Genomic DNA, 27,920 nt, shown 5'->3' with positions numbered 1-27,920 from the left:
ATGCTAGTATGCACAGCATATCAGCACATTGTGACAGACTTAAAGTGTTACTAAATCCAGGCCCCACTATTCACTGTATCCAGTCTCCTACGGTACACACAACATGGAAATACCATTATTTTAATAAATATAAACTGCTAAATACCCTTTCTCATCAGCAGCTAGAGCAGTCTTGTGACTTCAGCTGAGCACTGGTTAAAGCTTGTAGGAGGAGTTTTCTCTAGGAGGATGGAAAACTCCTGACTTCTGTCTGGACAGTGCTGATTGGCCCTGTGCTTTTCACATGCACTCTCCCAAGAAAAATAAAACCTCTCTAGCAATACACACTAAACTGATCATGTGCAGAAAGGCACGGTTCAGTCTGTCTTACCAGCATGCACATTTGAACAAAAGGAGAGGCAGAGAAGTTGGGATCAAACAGCCTTTTTACACAATGCAGAGGATTAACCCCTTAGGTTCCACAGTGAGTATAGCAAGCATACTTTACTGCATATACAGAATGATTTTACTGATGTGGGTTTAGTAACACTTTAACCCAAACCGAGCCCTCCAGTGCTGCGCTGTGATTGATCCGGCTGGTCCCAGTCACTTCCATCTTTGCCCGGTCTTCCTTCCGTGTTCTGTGCCTTCTACAGCTTGAATGGCCAGACCGCAATGATGTCACATTGCAGCGGCATAAATGGTGGCCGTAACTGTTTGCTGAGCTGCAGATGTGCGGCTCAGTCTACATGACGGCTGACAGACAGGAAGAAGTATTTATGACAGAAGAGACCAATATCCTGTCTGTCAGCAATTTAAAAAAAAAACCCAAAGTTTACTACCACTTTAAAAGGGGAAACATTTTGGAGCAGCAAGGGATCATGGTACAGGTAAGTTGAGGGGAGTGTTGTAAAGGTATAAACAGTATAAACTCCTTATGGAGCCTGAAAGAAATCAGTTATGTTGCTTTGCCAAGTCCAAGCAAAGTACAGATTTGTTTTAAATGAATCGTCTATGCAGAGCTGCATTCCACATATGGTTACATAGTGACACTTGGTTGTTGCCTGAGACAGACGCAATTGTTCCCTTTGCCAAGATTCATGACTAGCAGGGGGCAGTGTCCAGAATATTAAGCATCCTGGAGCACTTCAATTCAATTACTTCTCACTTTTTACAGGGCACACAGGCGACTTAATATAGGACAGAGCAGTGCCTTTGGAAGGATGGGGACAGATGGTACTGGCAATATCTCCATTGACTCAGCCATAAATCTATAAGCAGCTGTACTGTATTAATAATAGTTTTGTGCTTAGCATACAAACACTCTTTTAAACCAAATTTTACAGATCTTATCTATCCCCTGCAACATATTGGTATGGATTTTCTGGATAGTATTATCCTAGGTAGAGGTTGTGATACCTTTACATGGAAGGCCTTACAAGGTATGAAAGACTCAAAAAGACAGCTGACAGCTGCCATGATGAAGGCACATTCCTTGATGGCTTTAAAACAAATTGTATGTGTACTAGAAAAAATGCCTGTTTCTTAAACAAGATAAGCAGGAAAATGTTAAAAAGTGTATATGTGTAACAAACCTTTAGAATTTAAACTGAGATGATCAATAAAATTGATTATAGTATAAAATACAAATCCAGCTATAAATATTAAAAAATTGCTGCTTTTTTACTAAAGCGGGGATAAATGTGATAATACACTGGGAGCCTGCATGTGTACATGGATGTATGTGTGAATAGTGATTGGAAACCCTGAACCAACCTACAGTAGCGGATCATACACTAATTGATGTTCAGCACTCCTAGTTTGCTGTAGGCATTTTTTCTTTCTTTAAGGTGCACTACCAAATGATGGCTCTAAAACAAATTGTATGTGTACTAGAAAAAATGCCTGTTTCTTAAACAAGATAAGCAGGGAAATGTTAAAAAGTGAATATGTGTAACAAATCTTTAGAATTTAAACTGAGAGGATCAATAAAATTGATTATAGTATAAAATACAAATCCAGCTATAAATATTAATAAATTGCTGCTTTTTTACTAAAGCGGGCATAAATGTGATAATACACTGGGAGCCTGCATGTGTACATGGATGTACGTGTGAATAGTGATTGGAAACCCTGAACCAACCTACAGTAGCGGATCATACACTAATTGATATTCAGCACTCCTAGGTTGCTGTAGGCATTTTTTGTTCCTTTAAGGTGTACTACCAAATGCACGTTGACAATTTACTTGAAAAATTAATTGTTTAAAAAAAAATGAATGCAATGAAATACATATGTGTCAAGCTATGCAAGATATCAAAAACCCCATACAGTAATTATCAGTGGAAACTCAATTTCTATCACCAGCATACCAGAATCTCATCAAGATAGAGAGAAAAACAGGTGGCGCACACACCTAGTGCATTATCCAAGGTTTATTGTAGGAATTAAATCATAAAAACATACTCACAGACGAAGCATGTATCTAAAAAGCATAGAAAAATGACAATGGCCACAACGGCAGGCAAGGTGTTCTCACTGTCAGTGCGGTCAAATGGCTGACGCGTTTCGGGGACGAATCCCTTTCCTCAGAGCTGATGACCAACCTGTATGGAGGTCAAGTAGTAAATAACCAGGGCTAGATGCCTTGGGAGCAAAGCTCCACCTCCTCTATTTGTTATAAGATGAGGGGTTGGAGGGGGTTATTTAAAGTGCAATATTTTGTAGTTTTTATAAACGCATATACATACATATATACACATATACAAAGAGATATGCATGCACTAAGAAACAAAGCAAAATAAAAAATTATTAAAAATACATGAATATAGCACCTGCAAATGTAAATAAATAGAAAACATTTTTTTAAAATAAAATAAATAAAAATAATAATGTATATGAAAATAATCATAGTAGTAACACTGGCAATGATGATAAAAATAGTAATATTAGTAAACATCATAAAAATAAAAGTAGTAAGACTAGTGGATAATGGATGATTATCAGTTAAAAGTAATGTGTGGCTGTAGACCATATATATCTCTTCAAACGTGAAGCGGTGAGCAAACTGTCAGCACTGTGTAGTGATATTGGACTGTTGTTGGGTGACGAAAAAAAAAAAAAAAAAAAAAAAAAAAAAAAAAAAAAATAATAAAATAAAAAAAAAAAAAAAATTTGGGAACATTAGAAAACATAAAATAAAGAGTGTGTGTATGGGTAAATGAATGACCTTTAGGAGGCAATGGTTAAGTGAATGGATGAGACATATGAATATGGTGTAGATACCTCTGATGCTGATGCACGATGAATGGAAAGTAAAGTGAGAGCCCTGCTGTTGATGCCTGAGTGGGATGGTGAGGGAGTGTGCTTTTATACCTGTGGGGAAATGGCTGCTGGAATGCAAACCACAAGACAGGAAGTAAACTCCGGATGACTCATGCCTGGTATCCCTGGAACAAAACATGAACAGGTGCAGTGATTGCAAGGCTCCTCCCAGGGGGGAGGGAAGAAGGGAACTGAGTCAGCTTAGCCATGTGGAGGATGGCTGGAGGGGGTGAATGTGGTGTTGTGGTGATATGTTCTATAATGGAAATTAACCTATGAGAGTGGCAGACTTCGGGGGCAAGGGAAAAAAAAAAAAAAAAAAAAAAGGGGGGGGGGGGGAAAGGGAACCAAGAGGGCAAATATGTTTGTAATGAATATTGAAAATGTAATGATCAACATGTCAGAACTGAGGGGAGGAGGAGGGAAGGGGGATACAGACATGTGGTGGGTATTGTATGATGTATGGCGTGTGGCAAAAATAGGGGGGGGGGGGGAAGAATGAGAGAACATGAAACTAATGAATAATAAGTCTGAGAGAAAAAAAACAAAACAAAACAAAAAAAAAAAAAAAAAAAAAAAAAAAAAAACACACACACCCTCTGATGCGGGTGTATATTAAAAATATGTGATAAACTGATGCAATTGTGTTGGTTTAACTGATCGCAAGGAATCTGTATATATAAATAAATAAAACATCCAAATTCACACCGCACATGAGAAACTGAACATAATCATAAACTATGGTGGTGGAAAAATTATGATCATGAAGACTATTAATAAACTAATGAGAACAATCGTGCAATAAAAACCATATGAACCCTAGTGGCTAGGGGCGGATGGATCACCCGAGGGTCAGGAGCCAGCAGGTGCCCCATGAGGTACCCCCGGAGCCTCCCCATGTGCCCTCCCGAGTGTGGGCAAGGCCACAAGTGCCCAAAGACCCCCCACTGGCAGGGGTCCCACGAGCCAACAGTCCGCCCCTACTTTTGGCCATGATAGCAGGAGAATGACATCTCTAGGAACTTGGTAACACATCTCACCATCCCAATAAATCCCATTCTAATAGAGACAGAACAACACATACAGCCCACACTGAAGGGCCACAGGTTCCATCTACCAGACCCTATAAGGGTAACCAAGCACTCACCCATCAGACTAATGGAGGCTATGATAATCACCGGACCTTTGCCCATGGCCCTCCAAGGGCTACACACAGAAGGCAACATAACAACAGAAATTATAATACAAATAAAAACATTAATTTTCATAAAACCTTTAAATATCCCTCCGATGTTGTCCAGTACCACCATGCTACTAACAACTCACTGGCACCTCCCCATTCCATGCCAGCCAGAGGAGGTCACCCCAATGATCAGCCACATCATAATCAATCACCATTCAGAGAGACCACCGTCTCAATTTCCCCCACAACACACTCTGCATCAACCCCTCCAGCCGACACGAACACCCTACCAAACTTGCCATCCCCCTCATCCTCTCATCATTTTTTAGAGGAAAGTGCACCCCGAGGGGGAATAAACAGGAGAAAAAGAATAGAAAAATCAGAAGAGGAAAACGAGGAGGAAAGAAACACCAAGAGAGGAAAAATTCTCGAGGACTGTGTGATACCATCAAAATTTTCAACCTTACCAAATTGACATTCACTGATGATGAACTATTTCTTCTAAGAAAAGGTTTGAACTTTGCTCCTCCTAATCCCCCCAACCTTTTTGAAATTTTTATAGATCTTAACAGATTCATCCGCCTCTTGACCCTCAAGCGCTATTATGCCATGAAGGATGGCTCCAATCAGACTGACCCAGTTCACAATGATGTCACCGCGGAGTCATTAGGAGCCAATGAGATTGACATCCTAAAAACTCTGGAAAAACTATGGGATGAAGGCCACTGTGACCTAGAAAATCCAGATCCCATACCTCCTGAACAGTCCCATACATATCTCAGCATGGCGGAAATCTCCCACACACATTTTAAACCAAAATCCATTTTCAATCCACATTGGGCCAAGGGTAATTTTATCCCTGCATTTTACGAAGTCGTTTATTCAGAATTATGCAAACTATGTGACACCACTAAGAAAAACCACACATCAGATATGTCATACTCAGAAAAAATGACACTTCATAAGCTCAAGAACAATTCAGATATCATTATCAAGCAAGCGGACAAAGGAGGGGGTATAGTGATCCAGAATAGACAGGACTATCTTAAAGAAGCCATGAGACTCCTGGGCGACAGTGAGACCTATGAAACACTAACAGCAGACCCCATCAGTCACTATAAAACCTCCCTGAAGGCTCTACTAGACTCAGCCTCACAAGTAGGTGTGTTGACAAAACCTGAGTTGCTTTTCCTCTATAGACCATTCCCCCTCACCCCACATTTCTACCACATCCCCAAGATTCACAAAGACCCCAGCAATCCACCAGGAAGACCCATTATCTCTGGTATAGACAGCCTCACTAGCAATGTGGGCAATTATATTGACCATTTCTTGCAACCATATGTAACATCTCTTCCCTCGTATGTTCGAGACTCAGGACACATGTTGAACATACTTTCGCAATACCACTGGCAACCAGGGTATAGGTGGGTTTCACTGGATGTGGCCTCACTTTATACCTCCATAGCACATACATTTGGGCTTACAGCGATCCAACACTTCCTCTCTCTGGACAGTTCTCTGCATCCCGTGCAGGCTAATTTCATTACCCAATGCGTAGAATTTTGTCTAACACACAATTACTTTGTGTTCCAAGATTCTTTTTACCGGCAAATAAAAGGTACAGCTATGGGAGCCAGGTTCGCTCCCAGTTACGCCAATTTATTTATGGGATATTGGGAAAAATTCCATATATGGAGTAATAACCCATTTGGAGCGAACCTTGTTCTTTTCGCGAGATATATAGATGACATCTTGATAATATGGGATGGCACGGACGAGGAATTAGAACGTTTCTTCACACATTGCCAATGTAATCCTTTTAACATTGAATTTACGAAAGTGGTCAATGATAACACACTTGTGTTCCTAGATCTGGAACTGATGTTTGATAACGAACTCAACATCATCTCAAAAACCCACTTTAAGCCCTCAGCTGGAAACTCATATTTGCACGCTGCCAGCCACCATCATCCAAGATGGATAAAAAATGTGCCCTTAGGCCAATTTTGCAGGCTAAGAAGAACCTGCTCACGTTTAGAGGATTATGATATGCAGAGCAACACCCTAAGAAATAAATTTATAGAGAAGGGGTACTCTTCGGCCGTCATTGAACAGGCATACACAAAATATAGAGCACAATATTCCTTGGTCATTCCAGAACAAGAGCGGGTTCGCGTTGAAGGAAAACAGCTTACCAAACGTACTGCCTTCTGCACTCAATTCAACCCCAAGGCCTTCCAGATAAAAAATATTTTTAAAAAATATTGGGGCATTTTACAACAGGACCCTTTTCTCAGTAGTAACATCCCAGAACATCCGGAGGTTATCTTTAGAAAACCAAAAGACTATAGGAGTTACATAGCCACTAACAGAGTCAAAAAAATTCAAAATTCAATGGGGTCCCCTTGGAACAGACTTTTTGACCAAAAAGGTAGTTACAAATGTGGTGGCAGCAACTGTGGCTGTTGTAAGTACATGTGGCACAAGAAAAAAGAGGTCATGGGGCATGATGGCAACACATACAGCATTAGGCATTTCATCAACTGTAGCACACAATATGTGGTGTACTGTCTCATTTGCCCCTGCGGTCTATTATATGTGGGTCGTACCATCCGCACTTTGCGTACAAGATTTGGGGAACACAAAAGGAATATCAAACATGGTCGTGATAAACACTCCATCCCAAACCACTTCAAAGAAAAACACGACAAGAGCCCCATGGGTCTTAGGGTGTTCGGTTTGGACAGCATACCTAAGGACATAGACACAGGCAGACGTTTCCGCCGTCTATGCCAGAGGGAAACCTTCTGGATCCACCGTTTGGGCACACTATCACCCAGAGGGCTAAATGAGGGGTTGGATATCCAATCTCTCATCTAGTTTTTAATATTTATCCCCTTTGACTCACTCCCCCCCCCCCCTTTTTTGTGTTTTTGTTTTTTTTTTTTGTTTTTTTTTGTTTTTTTTGTTTTTTTTGTTTTTTTCTTCAATATATATGCCCATCTGGGTGATGGGATATATTTTTAAGATAAGTCACTTTCTTTGTGGTCAATACATTAGGCATACCACCGTTTTAGTTCCTAGAGATGTCATTCTCCTGCTATCATGGCCAAAAGTAGGGGCGGACTGTTGGCTCGTGGGACCCCTGCCAGTGGGGGGTCTTTGGGCACTTGTGGCCTTGCCCACACTCGGGAGGGCACATGGGGAGGCTCCGGGGGTACCTCATGGGGCACCTGCTGGCTCCTGACCCTCGGGTGATCCATCCGCCCCTAGCCACTAGGGTTCATATGGTTTTTATTGCACGATTGTTCTCATTAGTTTATTAATAGTCTTCATGATCATAATTTTTCCACCACCATAGTTTATGATTATGTTCAGTTTCTCATGTGCGGTGTGAATTTGGATGTTTTATTTATTTATATATACAGATTCCTTGCGATCAGTTAAACCAACACAATTGCATCAGTCTATCACATATTTTTAATATACACCCGCATCAGAGGGTGTGTGTGTTTTTGTTTTTTTTTTTTTTTTTGTTTTGTTTTGTTTTTTTTCTCTCAGACTTATTATTCATTAGTTTCATGTTCTCTCATTCTTCCCCCCCCCCCCCCCTATTTTTGCCACACGCCATACATCATACAATACCCACCACATGTCTGTATCCCCCTTCCCTCCTCCTCCCCTCAGTTCTGACATGTTGATCATTACATTTTCAATATTCATTACAAACATATTTGCCCTCTTGGTTCCCTTTCCCCCCCCCCCCCCCCCTTTTTTTTTTTTTTTTTTTTTTTTTTTTTCCCTTGCCCCCGAAGTCTGCCACTCTCATAGGTTAATTTCCATTATAGAACATATCACCACAACACCACATTCACCCCCTCCAGCCATCCTCCACATGGCTAAGCTGACTCAGTTCCCTTCTTCCCTCCCCCCTGGGAGGAGCCTTGCAATCACTGCACCTGTTCATGTTTTGTTCCAGGGATACCAGGCATGAGTCATCCGGAGTTTACTTCCTGTCTTGTGGTTTGCATTCCAGCAGCCATTTCCCCACAGGTATAAAAGCACACTCCCTCACCATCCCACTCAGGCATCAACAGCAGGGCTCTCACTTTACTTTCCATTCATCGTGCATCAGCATCAGAGGTATCTACACCATATTCATATGTCTCATCCATTCACTTAACCATTGCCTCCTAAAGGTCATTCATTTACCCATACACACACTCTTTATTTTATGTTTTCTAATGTTCCCAAAAATTTTTTTTTTTTATTTTTTTTTTTTTATTTTATTTTATTTTTTTTTTTTTTTTTTTTTTTTTTCGTCACCCAACAACAGTCCAATATCACTACACAGTGCTGACAGTTTGCTCACCGCTTCACGTTTGAAGAGATATATATGGTCTACAGCCACACATTACTTTTAACTGATAATCATCCATTATCCACTAGTCTTACTACTTTTATTTTTATGATGTTTACTAATATTACTATTTTTATCATCATTGCCAGTGTTACTACTATGATTATTTTCATATACATTATTATTTTTATTTATTTTATTTTAAAAAAATGTTTTCTATTTATTTACATTTGCAGGTGCTATATTCATGTATTTTTAATAATTTTTTATTTTGCTTTGTTTCTTAGTGCATGCATATCTCTTTGTATATGTGTATATGCATGTGTATATATGTATGTATATGCGTTTATAAAAACTACAAAATATTGCACTTTAAATAACCCCCTCCAACCCCTCATCTTATAACAAATAGAGGAGGTGGAGCTTTGCTCCCAAGGCATCTAGCCCTGGTTATTTACTACTTGACCTCCATACAGGTTGGTCATCAGCTCTGAGGAAAGGGATTCGTCCCCGAAACGCGTCAGCCATTTGACCGCACTGACAGTGAGAACACCTTGCCTGCCGTTGTGGCCATTGTCATTTTTCTATGCTTTTTAGATACATGCTTCGTCTGTGAGTATGTTTTTATGATTTAATTCCTACAATAAACCTTGGATAATGCACTAGGTGTGTGCGCCACCTGTTTTTCTCTCTATCCAGTGGCTGATTTCCCCGTCTGAGGAGGGCTGCACCCCTGGAACATTTCCTTTTGGTTGTCGCTGTCCTGGTATCCTTGGCTTCCCTTTTGGCTGTGCATATCTTGAGGCGCTGGAGAGTACATACGCTATCCAGAATCTCATCAAGGGCCAGGCAGTATTTGAACTTCATGTGCACTCAAAGACACACACATGCACAGTACAGGTCAGGGGCGGACTGACAACTCATGAGGCCCCCGGGCAATAGGGGATCATGGGGCCCCTGTGTCCTTGCCCAAATTCAAAAAAGCCTATGAAAAAGGTACCAGGGGCATCTCATGGGGCCCCCTACTGACCCCCGGCCCTCGGGCAGTGCCCGAGTTTCCAAATGGTCAGTCCGCCCCTGGTACAGGTACAACTCATTTATTGTTCATTGCTTATAACCATGCTGTATTATATGACCATCTTCTTTTTGTCCCCTAGGCAGAAGGTGGTGGGAAATCCAAAATTTGAAAGTTGTATAATAAAACAACAAGCAAGGGCAAATCTTCCAATGGGGACACCTGTTCCAATGACGACTGTATAAGAAGGGAATTTCCCTTACTTTAGAGAGATTTCACCTTACTTCCTGCTGCATTTGCAAAAAAGGAAATACTTGGATATCTCCCCAATGGGACACATAGCTAAAAAGGACAGGGTTTTTAACACTTCCTAACTGTATTCAAAACTAAAGAAAACAAAGTTTTGACTATATATAAGGTGGTATCAAAACGTTTGGAACTAGTTCTGTAACACGCCAACCAGGGGCGGACTGAAAACTCATGGGGCCCCCGGGCAATAGGGGATCATGGGGCCCCTGTGTCCTTGCCCAAACTCAAAAAAGCCTATGAAAAAGGTACCAGGGGCATCTCATGGGGCCCCCTACTGACCCCGGGCCCTTGGGCAGTGCCCAAGTTTCAAAATGGTCAGTCTGCCCCTAACGCCAACAGACTGCAACACAAGGCTGCACACACAGTTACAGGGAACATCAACACAAGTCACACCAGCAGTGCAACTGCTGGCATTCTGACCACGTGTGCTACCACGTCCACTATTTAATCATGGACAGCAAGTTAGAACAAAGAGCAAATGTGAAATTCTGCATGGAACTGAGCAAATTGCTGGATCTCCACAATGTTGTCAAAATGGCGAACTTTGAGCTGGATCCTCATCTTCAGGAAGAGGGCATTTTCAGGGGGTTGAGTTTGTTGGAGATCTCTCGCTTTCTTCCATTCAAATCTCCTTGAACGACTCATTGCAGCTTTGCCATAAACTTGCCAAATCATGTCAAACGTCTCTGTGGCAGATTTGCCCAGTTTCACACAGAATTTCACATTTGCTCTTTGTTCTAACTTGTTGTCCATGATAGCAGACAAGGTAACTCAGAATAGCACCAGTTGCACAGCTCCCGGTGTTCACAGGACATTATCTTTTGGCACACTGACTTAGTCTAGGTTCAGACCTATGCGTTTTCTGTTGCATTTTGCAGAAATGCACAGCAGTCCATTTAACATGATTTCATATGGGACAGGTTCACATCTCCGCGTTTTCACCCGGTGGATTTTTTGGAAAGGGTCAGGGACTTTTTTAAATGCAAAACGTTGCGTTTTTGGTTCAATAGACTTCAATGGAGATGCTGCAAGAATGCATGTAGTGCATTTTTTATGTGTTTTTGATGCATTTTAATCTGCCCAGCAACAAGTTTGAAAAAAAAAAACCCAAAACGCATCAAAATGTGTCAAAAACGCATTTACAAAACCACAAAATGCACCACAAAAAGGACTGCAGAAACAGATCAAACACAAACTGCATAGGTGTGAACCCAGTCTTATGAAGGTCAGTGCTCCCTGTGACTGTGCATGCAGTCCTGTGCGACCACCTGTTGGCGTGTTACAAAACTAGTCTCAAAACTTATATATATATATATATATATATATATATATAACTTTTTTTTTGTTTTTTTTGTTCTCTGAGTCCCCCCATAACGTTTTTGTTTTTTTAACCTGTTGATCCGTCAGTAAGTCTGATATTTTTCAACTTATTTTAACAGACCAAGCTGTCCAGTGTGGCAGTTTTGTGATTGTAACAAACCATTTAATACTAACAGCAGTGCTTACAATGATTAGCTGTTATTTATTTATGTAAAACCTTTATCCTAAAAGGAGAGCAAATGTTGCTCTTACTACTTATATAGTGTTTGCTGGTAATAGGCTTTACTTTGTTAGTCAGTTATGTAAAGTCCAGCTAATTCTTCTAGCCCATCAAACACTACCCTCTCCACAAGTTGACTATTCCCTTGTTCATGGCTACGCTGCTCCTCCATAAATACAGTGGAGGAGTGAGTGTAGCCACTCAAAAATGAATGTTACAGGCCATGTCACAAGGGGAGAATATGAATGAAGCTACTGCATCTGAAGACTATATTCAAATTTTGTTCTTGGGTCTAGGTAGACTTTAAAACATGAAATAGCATGACTGCTTTCATAATGGGTTGTGCTACCAAGCTTTTAGGCTTTTTCATGCAAGATGCAACCCGTATCTGAGAATGGCCATTCTTCATGTTTTTGCATCACTTTGAGGGATCTATAGGTAAGTTTTAGAAAAGAAAGCTTTCCTTTAATGTAACCAAATATGTTACTCTTTTGTTTTCAGGCAAAACATAATTAAAAGGGAACCTGATTGTTCAGAGTAAGTTTTCCATGTCTGGGCAGAACATCTCTTTCTCCATTTTTTTATCAATAGTTCTCTCTTTTTTTAGTTTTAGCTTTCTTTTTTGCCAGTAAATGTCCCAAGTTGTTTCTCCTGTTTTTCTATCCCTTCCATGTACCATCTTGGTCAAACTTTAATTATTCTACCCAAATTCCAATATGGCCTCATGTGACAGAAACATATATATCTCAAGGTATGTGTCATGTATGCTCTTCAGGGGAAGTTGCCTTCTGGCTAACAACATCAGAAGCAGCAAGAGAAATATTATGTGTAAAATGCAGCTACCATTCTTCAATCATCTTTTATTGTTCTGTCATAAATTTTGAAAAGGTGAAAACTGACTTCATGTCTGGGTTGCAGCACTTTGCACATCCTCATTGCCTTATAGAGCAGACCTCATTGTATTTATCTTCTGGCTAGATCTATTTACAAGTCCCACATATCCATTTATCCACACTAGTGAGAGTGGTCAGTTCTAGGCAGAATTTATCAGAGAAAAAGAATTCCACCAGTTTCCATCTAACACACTGTAATCAGATCTTGTGAAAATATTGACAAATCTTTAAATTGATGAAACATTGTCAACTTTGAGGAAAGAATCAATTTCATCCTTACAGTTTCTCCATGAAACATTTATGTGGGAAATTGGGTCAGTTGGAAAATATTAGTACGGCAGTAATTTGAAGCTATTATACATTTCAGTAACCTACAATTTCTCAGTGAAAGTCAATAACAGCAACTACTGTGCGTTAATAACAAGAAACATATGATCTCACTAAAGGCCCCATTTACTATATAGGTCAATGAACCGAATTGTCTAGGGTATCAGCGTTTACAAAGGAGAACGTGTCAGTGTAATTATACTTGATTTTCTCCATTTTTATCTGTTATTATTATTTTAATATCAGTTTTATTTATTATCTCTGCCTCTTTTTATTATTTATTATATATTGTCTATTTGTTTATATGTTTTCCTATGTGTTAATATAAATACATTTGTTGAATTTGATGAAGAGGTGTAAGCTTTCTGTGAACAAGAAGCAAAATGTGCAATACAGCATAATATCTCTAATTTACAATAAATGTATACTGTATGACATGCTTCACATTGTCTCTGTGGGAGTTATTTACTAAAACTGGAGGGTGCAACTATGCAGAGAAACCAATCAGCTTCCAGGTTTTATTGCCAAAGCTGAATTGAGCAAGCTGAAGTTAGAAGCTGATTGGTTACAATGCACAGGTGCAACAGATTCTGAGTTCACCAGTTTTAGTAAATCCCACCCAAAATGTATTTATCCATCTTTATTGCAAAGGTAAAATCCATTTGGTAATGTGAAATTCAAGATACAGTAAGTTTAGCTTTGCTTATAAGATAAATTCACTTTTTTACAAAGAATAATAAATGCAGGTAAAAAAATGTGCATTTATTATTTATTGTTTCTGGAGCTGAGTCTAAAGCGTTGCACCAGCGATCAGCTATATTATTCTTACCTTTTATTTTCACATTCAGAGAAGAGATTTTCCTGTTTAGTAATCAATCCATTCAGTCAACATATTGTCATTTTATATTCTTAGAGTGCATTTGATGGACAGTGTTTTCGTACCTTGCCATTGATAAATTGGTTGGTCAGGGAAGTTAACGTGACCAAGTAGAGCTGCTGCTTCAATGTAGATTGAGAAACTGATAAAAGGCTATGCTGTCTGATAGGGTGTATTTATTATAAGCATGGCTAAAAAGAATTACAAATATATATTTCAAATGTACATGTAGGCTAGGTTCACATCAGTGCGGATGGTGCCACTGCAGAACCTGCACAAATTCCCAGAGCTGAAACCACCCACACAGTAAAACGTGGGACACGCAGGCTGGTGCCATTAATCTTAATAGCTCGCCGCCCGCACTGGGAATCACACTTGCACTAGGAACCTTGGTTCCCGTGTGCGCTGTGATCTTCAAAGTAGTGCAGGGACTTCTTTCCTGGATGTCACAGGGCACTGCAGCCCATTCAAATGCAAACTGCGGCCCACATAGCCTCGTAGATGTGAACCTAGCCATAGCTGTTTGCAGCTTCATGTATAATGAAATCTTCTTAAGTACCACTGCTTTTTAAGTATCAGAAACAGAAGGCCTGGTGGCTTCTAGATATTGTAGGACTCAAAGCTCCAGAATACTAGCACATCCATAATTTGACCAACATACAAAGAAGTCTGAAATGTGTTCAGGAATTAGCCTGGACCTCTTAGGGTTACAAACACTTTAAATATAGCAATAACAATAAACCTATTACTCTTATGTCCTTCCTTTTGGCCTGTCCTGTTAAATATACAATTGGAAGCATATTGTTAATTGTATTTGATAAGTACAAAACACCCTGTAGATCTTCTGAGAAATTCAGAGCTGTCCTAAGCCTTCTCAAAGAGTCCTCCTAGGCAGGGGTGTATTTACCACAAGGCAAACAAGGCATTTGCCTAGGGCGGCATTTTTCAGGGTGGCAGCACCTCTCCTCAGAAGAAGGGATGAAAGAAGGGACATGCGCACCATGGGAACCAGGTGGGATCCGAGAGAGGCTGAGAGCTGCTTGATGGTGTATGTAGAGCTGACTCTCATCCTGGAGATGTCTGGAGCTGTGAAGATGAGTGTCTTTCTCTCTATGTGTGGGGGGGGGGGGGAATAATGAAAGGCTCTCCCAGGTGGGGGACAAGGGTGTTGGTCAGTGTCCGTGAGGGAACCTAAATACACCACTGCTCCTAGGGGTTAGTTTAGTGAATGCAAACAGGCTATTGACTTGCAATAGAAGTTGCACTTTGCAAGGGAATTTGCCCTAGAACTTAGTGAATGTGGTGAAATATCACTTTGCAAAGAACACCCATACATGTGCAAGCAAAAGAAAAAAGGAGAATTTTTGTTTGCACATGATTAGATGATGAAAGTCAGCAGAGCGTCCCCTCATTCACTAAGCTCTAGGGAAAATTCCCTTGCAAATTGTAACTTCCCTTGCAAACTGAACAGTCTATCTACCTTTAGTTAATCAACCCCCTAGTTCGAATCTTGGACAACAGAATGATTAGCCATTATGTTGTAGAGATCTTAGCGTAGGAGTAGTTGAGAAGTTTAGCAAAAGACATTGGGCAAGACTAACAACACTCCACTTGCATACATTTGTCCTGATTTTTTTCCCAATACCTTCCTCTGGCATATGTGTATACGTATGTCCTCAGATGCAGGTTTATGAATTTTGTGTTGCATTTCTGAATGCAGTGCATGTTTACACCCCTATGTGAATATCTCCATTGAAAACAAGGCAGCTGTGTCCAGATCTGTAAATAAAAAATGCCTGTAAATGTGTTTTTTACAGCCAAGTGAATGGAGCCTAAAAGGGGTAAAATGTGGGGAAATGTGCATGTGTTGCAGAGATATACTGTATATATTTATTTTTCATTAACATAGAATTTAAGAGACATTGTAAAACAAATCCAGGTTTATGAAATACATTTGTTCAAACACCAAAGTCAATTAAACGTTTATTATTTTATTATATTTGGTTTCTCATATAAAAAATAGGACTGGGTGTATAACACATTCTGTACAAGGAGGAACAGACAAACTCTACAGCATTAGAATGAATACTGACTCTCCAACGATGGCCATTTCTGGTACATCAAAACTTAACACTCCTTGAAACTTTGGTGTTATATTTTTGGAAACATGAAAATGCAGACAATCCAAACCAAAGGAAGAAAAAAGCACTTAGCGTGATCCTTTGTGTGTTCACTGCTTACAGCTCTCATATCATACTTTTTAATAAATATAAATCAGCCTTTTTGAACATTTTCCAGTTTAGCCACTGTAAATGGCAGATAGTCTCATATATGTCAATAAAAATACCTTCCCACTTGTATTTTAGAACACAAAGACACAACAAGCTATTTCCTGGATATAATGATGAATGTCTATAAAAGTTTCTTTCATGCTCTAGAAAACACCCTCCTTGTAATACAGTCAATGTTGTTCTTTACCGGCATTTCAGAATAACTGGATGATTTGTTATTGATTAGACGGTGTCATAAGACTGTATGGCCTTCAATGGGAAAGCACAGTCCTTCCCCTGCTGTTTCTACCTTTTACACTGAGAAAGCAGCAAGGTTGTGCCATGAGCCCATCAAGCTTTTGTTATGCTGCCCAATTAACCATGAATATATGCATGTTTCTAAAGGGTACAGTTAAAGCAGAATTTCAGGTTTAATTTCAATTTAAATAGTTTGTTAAGGCCAAGCTGGCCAACTAGTTCCAATACAGAATGCTTTAGCCGCTGTGTGTTCTGTAATGAATTGTAGTAGCATTAGCCACATACAGTAAGCGGTGCTGTGTACTGGAAGAAGTATGGGTGATTCCCATCTGCTGCTGGAATTGGAAGTGGTTCTAAAGGCTAGTTTTATTTTTCTTTAAAATAATAAACACATCATACTTACCTGCTCTGTGCAATGGCTTTGCACAGAGCAGCCCCAATCCTCCTCTTCTCAATTCCCCCCTCTGACACTTCTGGCCCCACCCCCTTACTGAGTGCCCCCATAGCAAGCTGCTTGCTCTGGAGGCACTCTTGCGTGCTTACTCCTGAACTGTCTCAGCCCTGTCCCCCCACTCCCTCCTCACTGCTGGGATTGACAGCAGTGGGAGGCAATAGCTTCCGCTGCTGTGTCTGAGCTACTGAGGAGGGAGAGCACCAGGAGAGCTGCTGCTCGTGTGCACATCGCTGGATCAAGATTGGGCTCAGGTAAGTGTTAAGGGGGGGTAGCACACTGAGGGTTTTTTACCTTCACATACAGAATGCATGAAGGTAAAACAACCTCAGCCTTTAGAATCACTTTAAAGAGCATTGGTCTCAGTGCTCCTTCACCATTCAGGAGAAGCCTTATATTTTTTTTATCAATAAATACAAGGCTGCCTTTGATTGGCTGGGATGGTGAGTTGGGTGGATGATGTCAGGATTTCCACTCGGTCAATCAGAGGAAATGGAATTCTACTTTTAACTATAGCAATTTTTGGATAAAGAAGCAAAGAATTATAAACTCTGTCAAGGTTTAATTTGTGACTGTGACTCTAGTAAGATTCATAATCTCCATTTGTCCTGGTAACTATTTTTACTAAAATAGGAAGTGATGGTAAAATCAAAATTCTACAGTTGTCACCAGATCAAAAGATCCAAAGATCCTGAGGACAACAGTTTGAGGGGCAATTCCCCCATGTTGTAGGGCAGGGGTGTCAAACTGGCGGCCCTCAAGCTGTTGCGAAACTACAAGTCCCATCATACCTCTGCCTTTGAGAGTCATGCTTGTAACTGTCAATCTTGCAATGCCTCATGGGACTTGTAATTTGGCAACAGCTGGAGGGCTGCCAGTTTGACACCCGTGTTGTAGAATGAAGTTTGTCTTAATGTTGCACCAGGAAGTGAAGGGAAATCTCCCCAACAGGACACAGACAGCAAAAAAAACTGACAGAGGTTTTAAAATGTCCCTACAATTCTTTTTTACTTTGGGCTATACATCCACTTAAATCAATTTGCAGATCTGTTTATATTTGATTAAAAAAACCCATAGTCATGCTGGTCTCATATTTCTAAATTAACTGTAAATATATTTATTGTGAAATGAATATATTAACTTTATTGCCTATTGTGCATGTATGTGCTTGAGGTTTTTCTGAAGTAATAAGTTAGTTTTTGGCACTGACAGCTTGGTGCTGGTGGTTTTTGTGAAGGACTCTCAGTGCTGAGAACAAGTGTAAATCTTGCAGATCCCTTACATGTCTTTAGAATGTAAATTTTGCCCTACAAGTGCCCCCAATACTTAACTATGCCCACTGCTTGAACCCTTAAACAGAGCCTAACCCCTTGAAACTGATTTTTTTCCACCTCCCACCTTATCTGAGGCCCTACTGCACGTTAGGAAAAACTATATATATATATATATATATAATTTTGCAAAGGTCTTCTGCAGTCCTTTCTCTTCTCCTCCTGCAGCTTCGGTGGGCAGTTCTGCTCTGAACATCACTCATATAATGAATGACATGTGAGCATTGTCCATTGCAGTCAAGGCTGCACAATGACACCAGCCCTGGGAGTGGGACAGTGTCAGCCTTCGCAGATAGGAAATGGGGTGAATGACACTGACCGTCATTTCACATGGAAGACTAAAGACATCTAGTGGTGTTGAGGTATTGCTGCTGGAGACAGCTCTGGATTGAAGATGAATAATGCACCAAAAGCTTTTTTTTAATACAGTTGGCCTCTGTTTTTTTAAAAAACGTTTAAAAAAAATTAGAATTCTACTTAAATTTTTTAACTTAAAGTGGAACTTTACTCTTTCAATCACCATGAACCATTTTTAGTTCTTATGCTGGTAGCATTAGTAAATATATAGGAAAGTATATAATAATGTCTTGTTTTATCCTTTTTCTTTCATTTTTTCAGTTACTTCCTGGTTTCTTGCTTAGGCAAATTATGTCATACATACCAGGAGTTATCAGGAGGGGAGGAGGAGTTTCCTTAGCTAAGCACATCCTTTTGCATGCCTGAGCTAAGGACAGATGGAATACAGGAAGTAAATGATACATGAATCATCTGCCCTTACTCAAGATGGCCAGGGACATAAATGCTTGGGGGTTGTTTTCAAGGTGATCTCTCAGCAAAATAAAACCTGGAGACATGGATGGATGGGTGAGTTTGCTTTGAATATTACATTTAGTTAAATAGCATTATTGATTTGTGGTGCTCAGACGCAGTGTAGCTCCAGTTTAGGGTCCAATTCCAGTATATACAGTAATAAATGCAGTATTTATGTCCTTCCATAAACACCTTCAAATGCATAAAATACATTCATTTTCCCTCTTCATATCAGCTTTGAGCTTGTGGAAAAGTGACTTTTCAATCCTTTCATTCACTCTTGCAGTACTTGAAGGTGGAATTAGTACAGCGGAGCACACAGCAAAGCAATACTGTGTGTGTGTGGTGGCTCCTTGAATTCAAGGTTTCATCAACTGACTTGGAAGGAGGATTAGGTATGCTTTGTGGACATGGTAATGGGTGGCATTTGAAAAATATATACACACCTCTTGCTGTGCTCATATACTAAGGAAAATGGTGTTATTATTTTCAATGTGTATATGATTGGATGGGGTTTTAGGACACCACTATCATAAACATCCACATTGAGGTAAGGATACATGATGATGCAACTCAGCTCAGTCTAGACTATAGGGGGCATGACCATGAGTCCCTGTGCGGATAGGAAGTGGTAGAATGACACTGTGGAGACATTGCACTTGATGAGAGAACATTTCTACACAGTGCAGAAAGAAGCCTAAGTAGCACTAAATATTGTGTTTTTTATGGTGTCCTCGTGCCTAAAGGCATTTAGAGAGAATTAGAAATCTAAGGCTGGAGTTGGGCCCTATCTATGCCTTAACACTTAAAGTAGAACTAAACCCTCCTATCTTTCACAGCCAAGAAAGCCGCCATCTTAATCTCTGTTTGATCTGCAGTTGCCATGGTACTGCACATGTAATCAGTTATGACACCAGGCATTTGATGGTTTGACAGTTTGGTTGGGAACATAATCAACTATGACTGTTATTCACCGCATGGCTTAAAAGTAACTGTTATGTGAAAAGTTCAATTGATGAGTTTAGTTCCACTTTAATGAGCCTTTGCTGCAGGTATAAAGTGCACAGGAGCCACACATACTTACAACAGCCTTTCTGACAATAAATAGGTTGGACATTCATGGATAGCTGGGGAGTTTGCTACCATCACCCACTCGCTACACCTTCCTACTGCCTCTGATGGTCAGCCTCTCTAGTCAAAAGGAATATGCTGGAGACAGGGAGTGGTGGGTAAACTTTGTTAATATCATGAAGTGCTAAAGCTCTGCATGTCAGAATGACTTGGGATTAAAATCAGGGTATTAAAGGCTGCCACAGGTATGTGCAAGTACCTTTAGGTTCCTTCACGGTTTTACAATTAAATCCAATCTTAACCCTAAAACATATCCTAAACCCCCCAATCCCTGACCCTATATTATTGTAACCCCTAAAATTAAGCCGGTGCTAAAGTAACCTAAACTAGCTGTTTGTTCTGTTATTGTTGTAATGAATACACAGAAACTATAGAATGAAACTATCGCTCACTGAGTAATGGTTTGTGTAGATTTCAAATTTCAAGCCTGTGTAGAACCCTAAAAGCTGAACTCCACACAAATGGCTGAATATACAGATGAAATGCATATATTAGAACTGTTTTATTTGCCAAAGAATTTGTATTTCTGTCCATTCAGTCCTGAGGTTTACAAGCTTTACCACATAGCACAGTCCCATCTGACTGGGCAAGAGACCTGATTTTGCAGTTAAAGGGTAAGTTCACATTACATGTTACATATGTTTTTTTCCCTCTGCCAGAGCCACTGCCTGCTCCACTGCATCTAGTGACAGCTAGTGGGGGCTCTTCTCCCCCCCCATTAGCTGTCACTATTTAAAAAAAAACCAAAAAAACAGAATTCTGTGAATGGAAAACTACAAGTACCAACATCCGATAGCGGTTTGTAGTTCTCAGTGAACTATCATGGCGCTGCTGAGCACTGTGCTAGTCTATTGTCTCTTCCTGTCAGTGTGTATCTGCATGCCTATACGAGGCACGAGCACGCAGATAAACTGACAAGTCTGCCGGAGTCCTGCATGGCACCCAGCATTTGCTGATTGCGGGTACCATGCTTTCTAGGCTCCAAGTAAAAAAAAAAATGCAAATGTTTTTACCTGCAAAAAATATGTGTATTTATTATTTTTTTTTAGCATTTAAGTAGCTCTTGTGGGTCTTGTTGATCTCCCAGCTTGTGACAGGACAATGAAAGGAGAAGCAGCACATTGATGAGCATTGCTGTACAAAGGAATGCAAGAGGTTGATACCGAGCAAAATTTAGGTATGCATATCATAAATACACAGCTGCATTATTTGTGTATTGCATTGTATTGGAGTTAAACCTTAAAGGAAACTACACCTATTTAAAAATCCAATTCATTTTTTGAGCATAGCACACATTTACATTTTTTATATAAACTAAGATTTAGCCATGATTGCCCTTACTTAAAGTGTTACTAAACCCACAACAGTAAAATCAGTTTGTATATGCAGTAACTCATGCTTGTTATACTCACTGTGGAACCTAAGGGGTTAATCCTTTGCATTGTGTAAAAAGGCTGTTTGATCCTGTCTTCTCTGTTCCTCCCCTTCTTCTAGTGCCTCCCTCTTATCTCCTGATAAGACATATTGTGTGGAGTCACTCTGCACATGCTCAGTTTGGTGTGTATTGCTAGAGTTAATTTTTTTCTTGGGAGAGTGCATGTGATCAGCACAGGGCCAATCAGCACTGTCCAGACAGAAGTCAGGGATTCTGCATCTTCCTAGAGCAAAATGAAAACTCCTCCTACAAGCTTTAACTAGTGCTCAGCTGGACACTGATAGAAGTCAAAATACTGCTCTAACTGCTGATGAGGAAAGGTATTTAGCAGTTTATATTTACTAAAATAATTGCACTTCCATGTTCTGTGTACTGTGGGAGACCAGATATAGTGAATGCAGGGTCCTGGGTTTAGTAACGCTTTAACTCTGTAGAGGAATGAGGACAAAAGAAGTATGCTTCTGTATTCTATAAGTCTCAATACTCAATGAACCTACACCACTAACTCCACCTCTGTTCATACCATCTACCTATAGGCCATTTGGAAGACATGCGAATAAAATTTAGCAGCATTCACGCGCTTACTATTTATCTCAATAGAGCTAAACAGAAGAATATTACGCCCATCTCTGGCTTTGCACATTTGGATGAAGCTGGCAATAAATATCAAGCAAGATTTTGTTATGTTTAGGTTTCGACCAAATGGCTCCTTCTCTGCTGGTCCCTCCCGCCTGTTAGCCAATTGGTTGGCTACGTTTTCCAGGTGCATTGAACGCTAAGACTTGTAGAGCACAGAATAATACGCCTGAATGGTCAACCACAGATGATGCAAGTTAGCACCATTTTTATTGATTTTCGCAACAATAATAAAATAAGCAGACCATAGCAAAATGTAAGATTATGTGGAAAAGAGGTACTATATACGATATATACTGTTAATTTAATAAGTATGCTGGGCTCATTACAATATTGATTTTTTTTTTAAACAAAAGTTCAGTTGGCCTTTAAGATTTAGATTGGAGAGCGTTTCCCTTCAACAAGCTTGGAAATGATACATGTGCACCAGGTTTTGAAATGCCACAATTCTATGCTGGAGGTGAATAATACAGATGGCCAAACATGGACAGAGTTTCTTATAGGGATAAGAATAAGATCCTTTTATTGAATAATAGCAACAGTGTCATAATGTGATATGAGCTTTAGTTGCAAGGCCTGTGTGAGTAAAACAGAATATTAGTACATTCCTCACAGATTACCTGACTGGCATAAAGAAGTAATAAAAATTGTGTGTAACAAGACTAGTAAAGAGATATCACTACTAATCAAGAGATCATGTTTGGCAAAAGAAAACCACTTTTGAAACATATAGAGTACACATTGTTGAAGATATGTGTTACTCTGTTACAGGTACACTTTTATTTGTGTAACAAGTGGCATTAATTTTTTTGGATGCCATATAATATGCTGACAAGAGAGACTGGTAAGTCACCATTTGTTTAATATGGCTATGGAAAGCAATATGAAATATGTTTATAAACTGGTCATGCATAGGCCATCCATTGATTTTACTCCACCGACATGGCTAAACTGATTGGATATGGATGGATATTGGTTCAGAATGCCTATATTGTTTTGGGGACAGCAAACAGTCACATGAAAACCAAACAAACACACTAATGAGGCCTTCATATGACTATAAAATCTGCCCCTATTTATTAGGTATTCAGGGTTATAGCTGCTGGAGTTAAGTCACCAGTAGCCCATACATTGGCCAACTATCTACAGAGGTAGTCTAAAATGACTTTTCCTGGCTGATAATTGGCTTGCTAATTGTCACCTTCATTTCGTAATAACAAAATATTGTGTCATGAAATTACAAGTAGCTTTTTCATAATGAGTATACTTGTGCACAGCACATCAGCTATCTCCTTTAAAGAAGTGTTCCACCTTCAGAGTACTTGCTATATAAACTATTCATGGATGACATTTTGGGGTTTATTTACTAAAGCTGGAGAGTCCAAAATCAGACTCCCTTCTGCATAGAAACCAATCAGCTTCTAACCTCAGCTTGTTCAATGAAGCTTTGGCAATGAAACCTGGAAGCTGATTGGTTTCTATGCAGAAGTGAGTCTGATTTTGCACTCTCCAACTTTAGTAAATAAACCCCTTTTTGTCTTTTCTGCCCCACCCCAGCTCCATCCTGCTTTGCTCCAAGCAGTTGTTTTAAGCAAAGGTTTTAAAGGCAACAGGTTTCTAAACCCAGTGATAGGCAATTAAAACCAGGCTACATAGGGCCAGAAAATTCATACAGTTCCAAGCAGTTAGTATAGTTCCAAGCAGATACAACGACTGGCATGACACAGCTTGTTTTCAGAAACCAAGTACCATTCAGTGAGCTTCAAAAGCAGGTTTGCAGCAAGCTGGAAAAGCCATGTAGTTCCAATCTACTAATCTTGGGCCTGTTGGTGGCTCTGAACAAAGTAGCTGATTAATAGGATGGAGGGAGGTATACTATCAGTTTATGTTTGTGATCATAATGAAGTTATTTTTCACAAGTGACCAAACGTATAAAAGCCCTTTAAGCACTGTTTTGGAGCACTATATGAGTTAAGAAAATTGTGTGTCTAAATTCTGTCTGTACTTTTTCGTTCTTAATTTGACATAAAAAATATTTTGCTGAATTTAGTGGACATACTGTATGTATCTGTGGGACACCTAATGCCAAATTATTTTCCAGCATTAGTTTTCATTTATCTTAGTGATGAATTGCAAAAATAAAATAAGCTCAGTAAGAGAGAAGACATTTTTATAATGATAAAAACTCTAGAAGAGACACAGGCAGCCTTTTATGAAATATGCCTCCCATGGGAACATTGTTGTCCATTTATCACTATGTACATAATAATCCAATTTTTATCCTTGTGCACCTGTTAACTGTCATCCAGATGTATAATTTGACATCACTCATCAAAACTGATCTACATGTTAGAAAAATAAATATTAAACCTAAATACATTCATGATGAGCATATAACTGTTTTTATTGTGTTGTATTTCCTTTTTTTGTTTCGTAGGGTCCTTTTGTTGCTACTTGAAGAACTGTTGTTTCACTGTAACTCTTTACCAATAAAGAAAAACAAAAATGATTGGCAGCAGTTTTTTTTGTGATACGGAGGTGATTTTCAAAAAACAGAGCACTTGAGTAGTTAAATTATTAGGTGATGACATAAGATAACTTAGATGTTCCAGATAATTACTTGATAGGTCAGATCGTCCTAAAAGTATCAGGGGCAGAGTCATGCATCTATTTGTTATGTCACCCTTGTTTTGTGATAAATAAAACATTTTGATATGGGTACAATCTGGAACGACCCATTCTTATTAATACCATAAATATGGTTGCCTTACCATACACAAAAACCCTTAAACCTAAAGCATTTAAACCTCACCTTCCTCCCATAAACCAGTTTTCTGACCTCCCTGTCAGTATGTCCATCAACCAAAGTAGGGATGTTCATTTTGAAAATTATAATCTGGACACACTTTCTGCACCAGCTTGTAGTCAATACTGTAGAAGGAGATAAAGATGCAAATGACCTTGAATGGTTTAGCACAAAGCCACGCGGCATGACTTTGGGTATGTTCCATATAGCAGTTTTTGGCTGGATCATAGAGGCAGGGTTTGTTCTTCAAGGCTTTGTTGGTGTTTTCATATTCCACCCTACAGTTAAATGTCTTAGTTTCTCTGGTATCCAAAGTAGATTGCTGTAGAAGGTCAAATTCTACCACCTTTGTAGGTGGAACAATACTGACAGACACATTTCCAAGGCTAGAGGAGTTATGCCGAAAGTAGACACTGAACGTCCCATTTATGTGGTCGACAATCTTCCCGGTCACCAACAGACTGAACTTGACAGTTTTGATGTTAAAATAGAAATCTCCCCATCCAAAAATTTTCTTGGTTCTCCCAGTTTTCAAGGAAGGTTTGCGCTTAGCTCTTTGACCAACCCCACCAGTAAGCAGTGTTTGATTTTTGCTCCACTCCCAGGGAGTGATGGGAGATTGCATTGGAGTTTTTGCTGGTTTGAATGGATCACTGGGGAAAACCCTGGATGGATGGAGTGAGTGAGGCTTGTTGGTACCATACGGGCCATTCTTTACCATTCCTGTTGCCCCCAGGTCCAGGTATCCTAATGTTTTTGTCATGTGGCCTTCTAAACAAAGCACCTGAAAATACAAATAAAATCCATTAATTATTCTTGTAACATTAAAAAAAAAACACTTCAAAAGTGATTATTCAATAATTTATTATTTCATGTGCATGCCTTAATATTTTACTATGTACCACACAGTTGTTCACATTTCTAGTCCTATTTTTATGACTGGATGAGCTCGGAAAAAGTAACCAGTGAAAAAAGTTGGAATTGTAGGTAGCACATGTGAAATGAATGAAGAATTAAAGAGTTCTTTCTTTAATGCCTTCAGAGGGATTTTTATGCTATGTAATGCAAAGTTCATGTGGGGCGAATGGAATCTTGGCTGAATGTAGCAGAGTTTGCTACAGATAGCAGATATTGCTGCTTTTCTTATGATGGTGCTACATCAACAGTCTTTGCCCCCCTGTGGTAGAAACTTTTCACAATATCCACTTGTTAATCACTGGTAATTTATGGTCTTCATGTTCTGTTTAGCAAAGGATTAAAATAGCAATAGCAATATACTAATAAACATACAAAGTAGGGTACAATTGAATATCATTTTATCTAATTATCATAGCTATAAAGAATTTTGTTGCCATAAGGTTGGAAGCACACAATTGTCTATTTAGTGTTTCTATGCTGTAGCTTTAATTGTATATTTCACAAGAAATGCCAGAACCCAATATTGGGAGGGATGTCCACATTGTTTTGAGCACACAGTGCAGAATTTGAAATGTTCAGTATAGGATAGAAACTGTGGCAACATTGGAATTGAATATTAAGTAAGAATAAGTCTTAATATAAATTGCAATAAATTAAAAAGACCTTGTTTCTTGATGAAGGAATACTCAGTATATTCATATAAACTTTATTTGAACTTTTGACTGAGGTTCTTCTAGCCTACTGGAGTTCATTGCCTTACTGGCTCTTGATCAGGCTATTCATTTTGTCTACACAATGTTTGCCTAGCTTCAGGTGGTAGAGTAATTGATTAATATTAGTGCATGCAGGATTTCCAGATTCCCCTGATATTTGGAAGACTTCAAAATGTGTATCAAATCAGTAAAAGACCATAGTACATGTAGTACCTGAAGCTGAGTACTAGTGGAAAGCTGCCAAAAAGCCATGACAGTGTTTAGTGTATTTCAGCCTATGGACCCTGGGGAGGGGATTAAATAATTAAGAATATATGCAATCTTTGACAAAACTGAAGGAACTGATTAATCTAGATATAAAAATATCGGTTTCTGCAAAAGAAAATGTAGATGTAGGTGTTATGTTCCAAATTTGAACATGCTACGTCTGGCATGTTAAAACTGCTGCCTCAAACACCGAACATGCCGATTTTCAGGAACCAAAAGTTAATGTCAATGATATTCATAGGTGGTGCTGGGGACAAGGTCATACAGCACCCACGGTGAGGATGGAGAATTGCACCCCCTCCAGATGGAGTCCCCAGTAGAGACCCCCTTTACAGCAGGTGTCCCCAGTAGTGTCCCCCTTTACATTAGATGTCCCCAGTACAGTCCCCCTTTACATCAGGTATCCCCAATATGGACCCCATTTATATTGGGTGTCCCCCTTGAATCATAAATGCATGGCATACAGTATGTAGCATAATGGCATTTCTTGACTGAATAACTGTGTATCTGACTCACATTAGTAGCATAACATTCAGACCTGACTTACTAACTTTTGGGTGAAATCAACAATATTAAAAGGTAATAATAAAAGCATAACATCAGGAACAATATATGTTTCTTTACACAAAGACATCACAATTCAGAATGACTAAAAAAAATAATTACATTTTTCTATCACCAAATAATAATGTCACATATGTGGCCAGATAAAACATTGTCTACACTTATATCCAGCTTTTACAGTGTCATAATGATAATACATTAATTAAAAAATAAGTTGTAGTCACTCTATGGCCTCCTGTCCTTGTGAAGTTTTAGTCAAACCTAGATATTGATTACAAACTATAGTCTGACCAGTGCACACTGTGCTATGCAGCCAATTGCCCATCAGGACTTGTTTCCTAATGAATGCGTTATGAATGCTAGCACTGCTTTGCATTAAATTGATACATAAAAAAAACAACTGTAAAAGCTTATTCTGAAAGGCACAATTACACTGACACAGTGATAAGCTGGGAAGGCTATTTCATAGGCGGTGTTTTCCAGAGGCAGAAGCATGAGGAAAAAAAGAGTGATAACTCCC

General features: G+C 39.3%; 1 protein-coding gene across 1 annotated transcript in view; it reads right to left on the bottom strand.

Annotated features, from left to right (window-relative positions):
• Positions 1 to 15,781: 15,781 nt before the first annotated feature.
• NXPH4 (neurexophilin 4) overlaps positions 15,782 to 27,920 on the bottom strand; it is a 290,667-nt gene continuing 278,528 nt past the window's right edge. Inside the window, exon 2 of the mRNA XM_089681153.1 lies at positions 15,782 to 25,722. Within this exon, the coding sequence (XP_089537279.1) occupies positions 24,991 to 25,722 (732 nt within the window). The 3' untranslated portion in view covers positions 15,782 to 24,990. The remainder of the gene's footprint in view (positions 25,723 to 27,920) is intronic.

The sequence above is a fragment of the Staurois parvus genome, unplaced genomic scaffold (genome assembly GCF_062004578.1).
Source record: "Staurois parvus isolate SC_StPar_1 unplaced genomic scaffold, SC_StPar_1.0 ptg000017l, whole genome shotgun sequence".
Classification (NCBI taxonomy): Eukaryota; Metazoa; Chordata; class Amphibia; order Anura; family Ranidae; genus Staurois; species Staurois parvus.
This window is presented reverse-complemented; position numbering and strand designations above follow the sequence as displayed.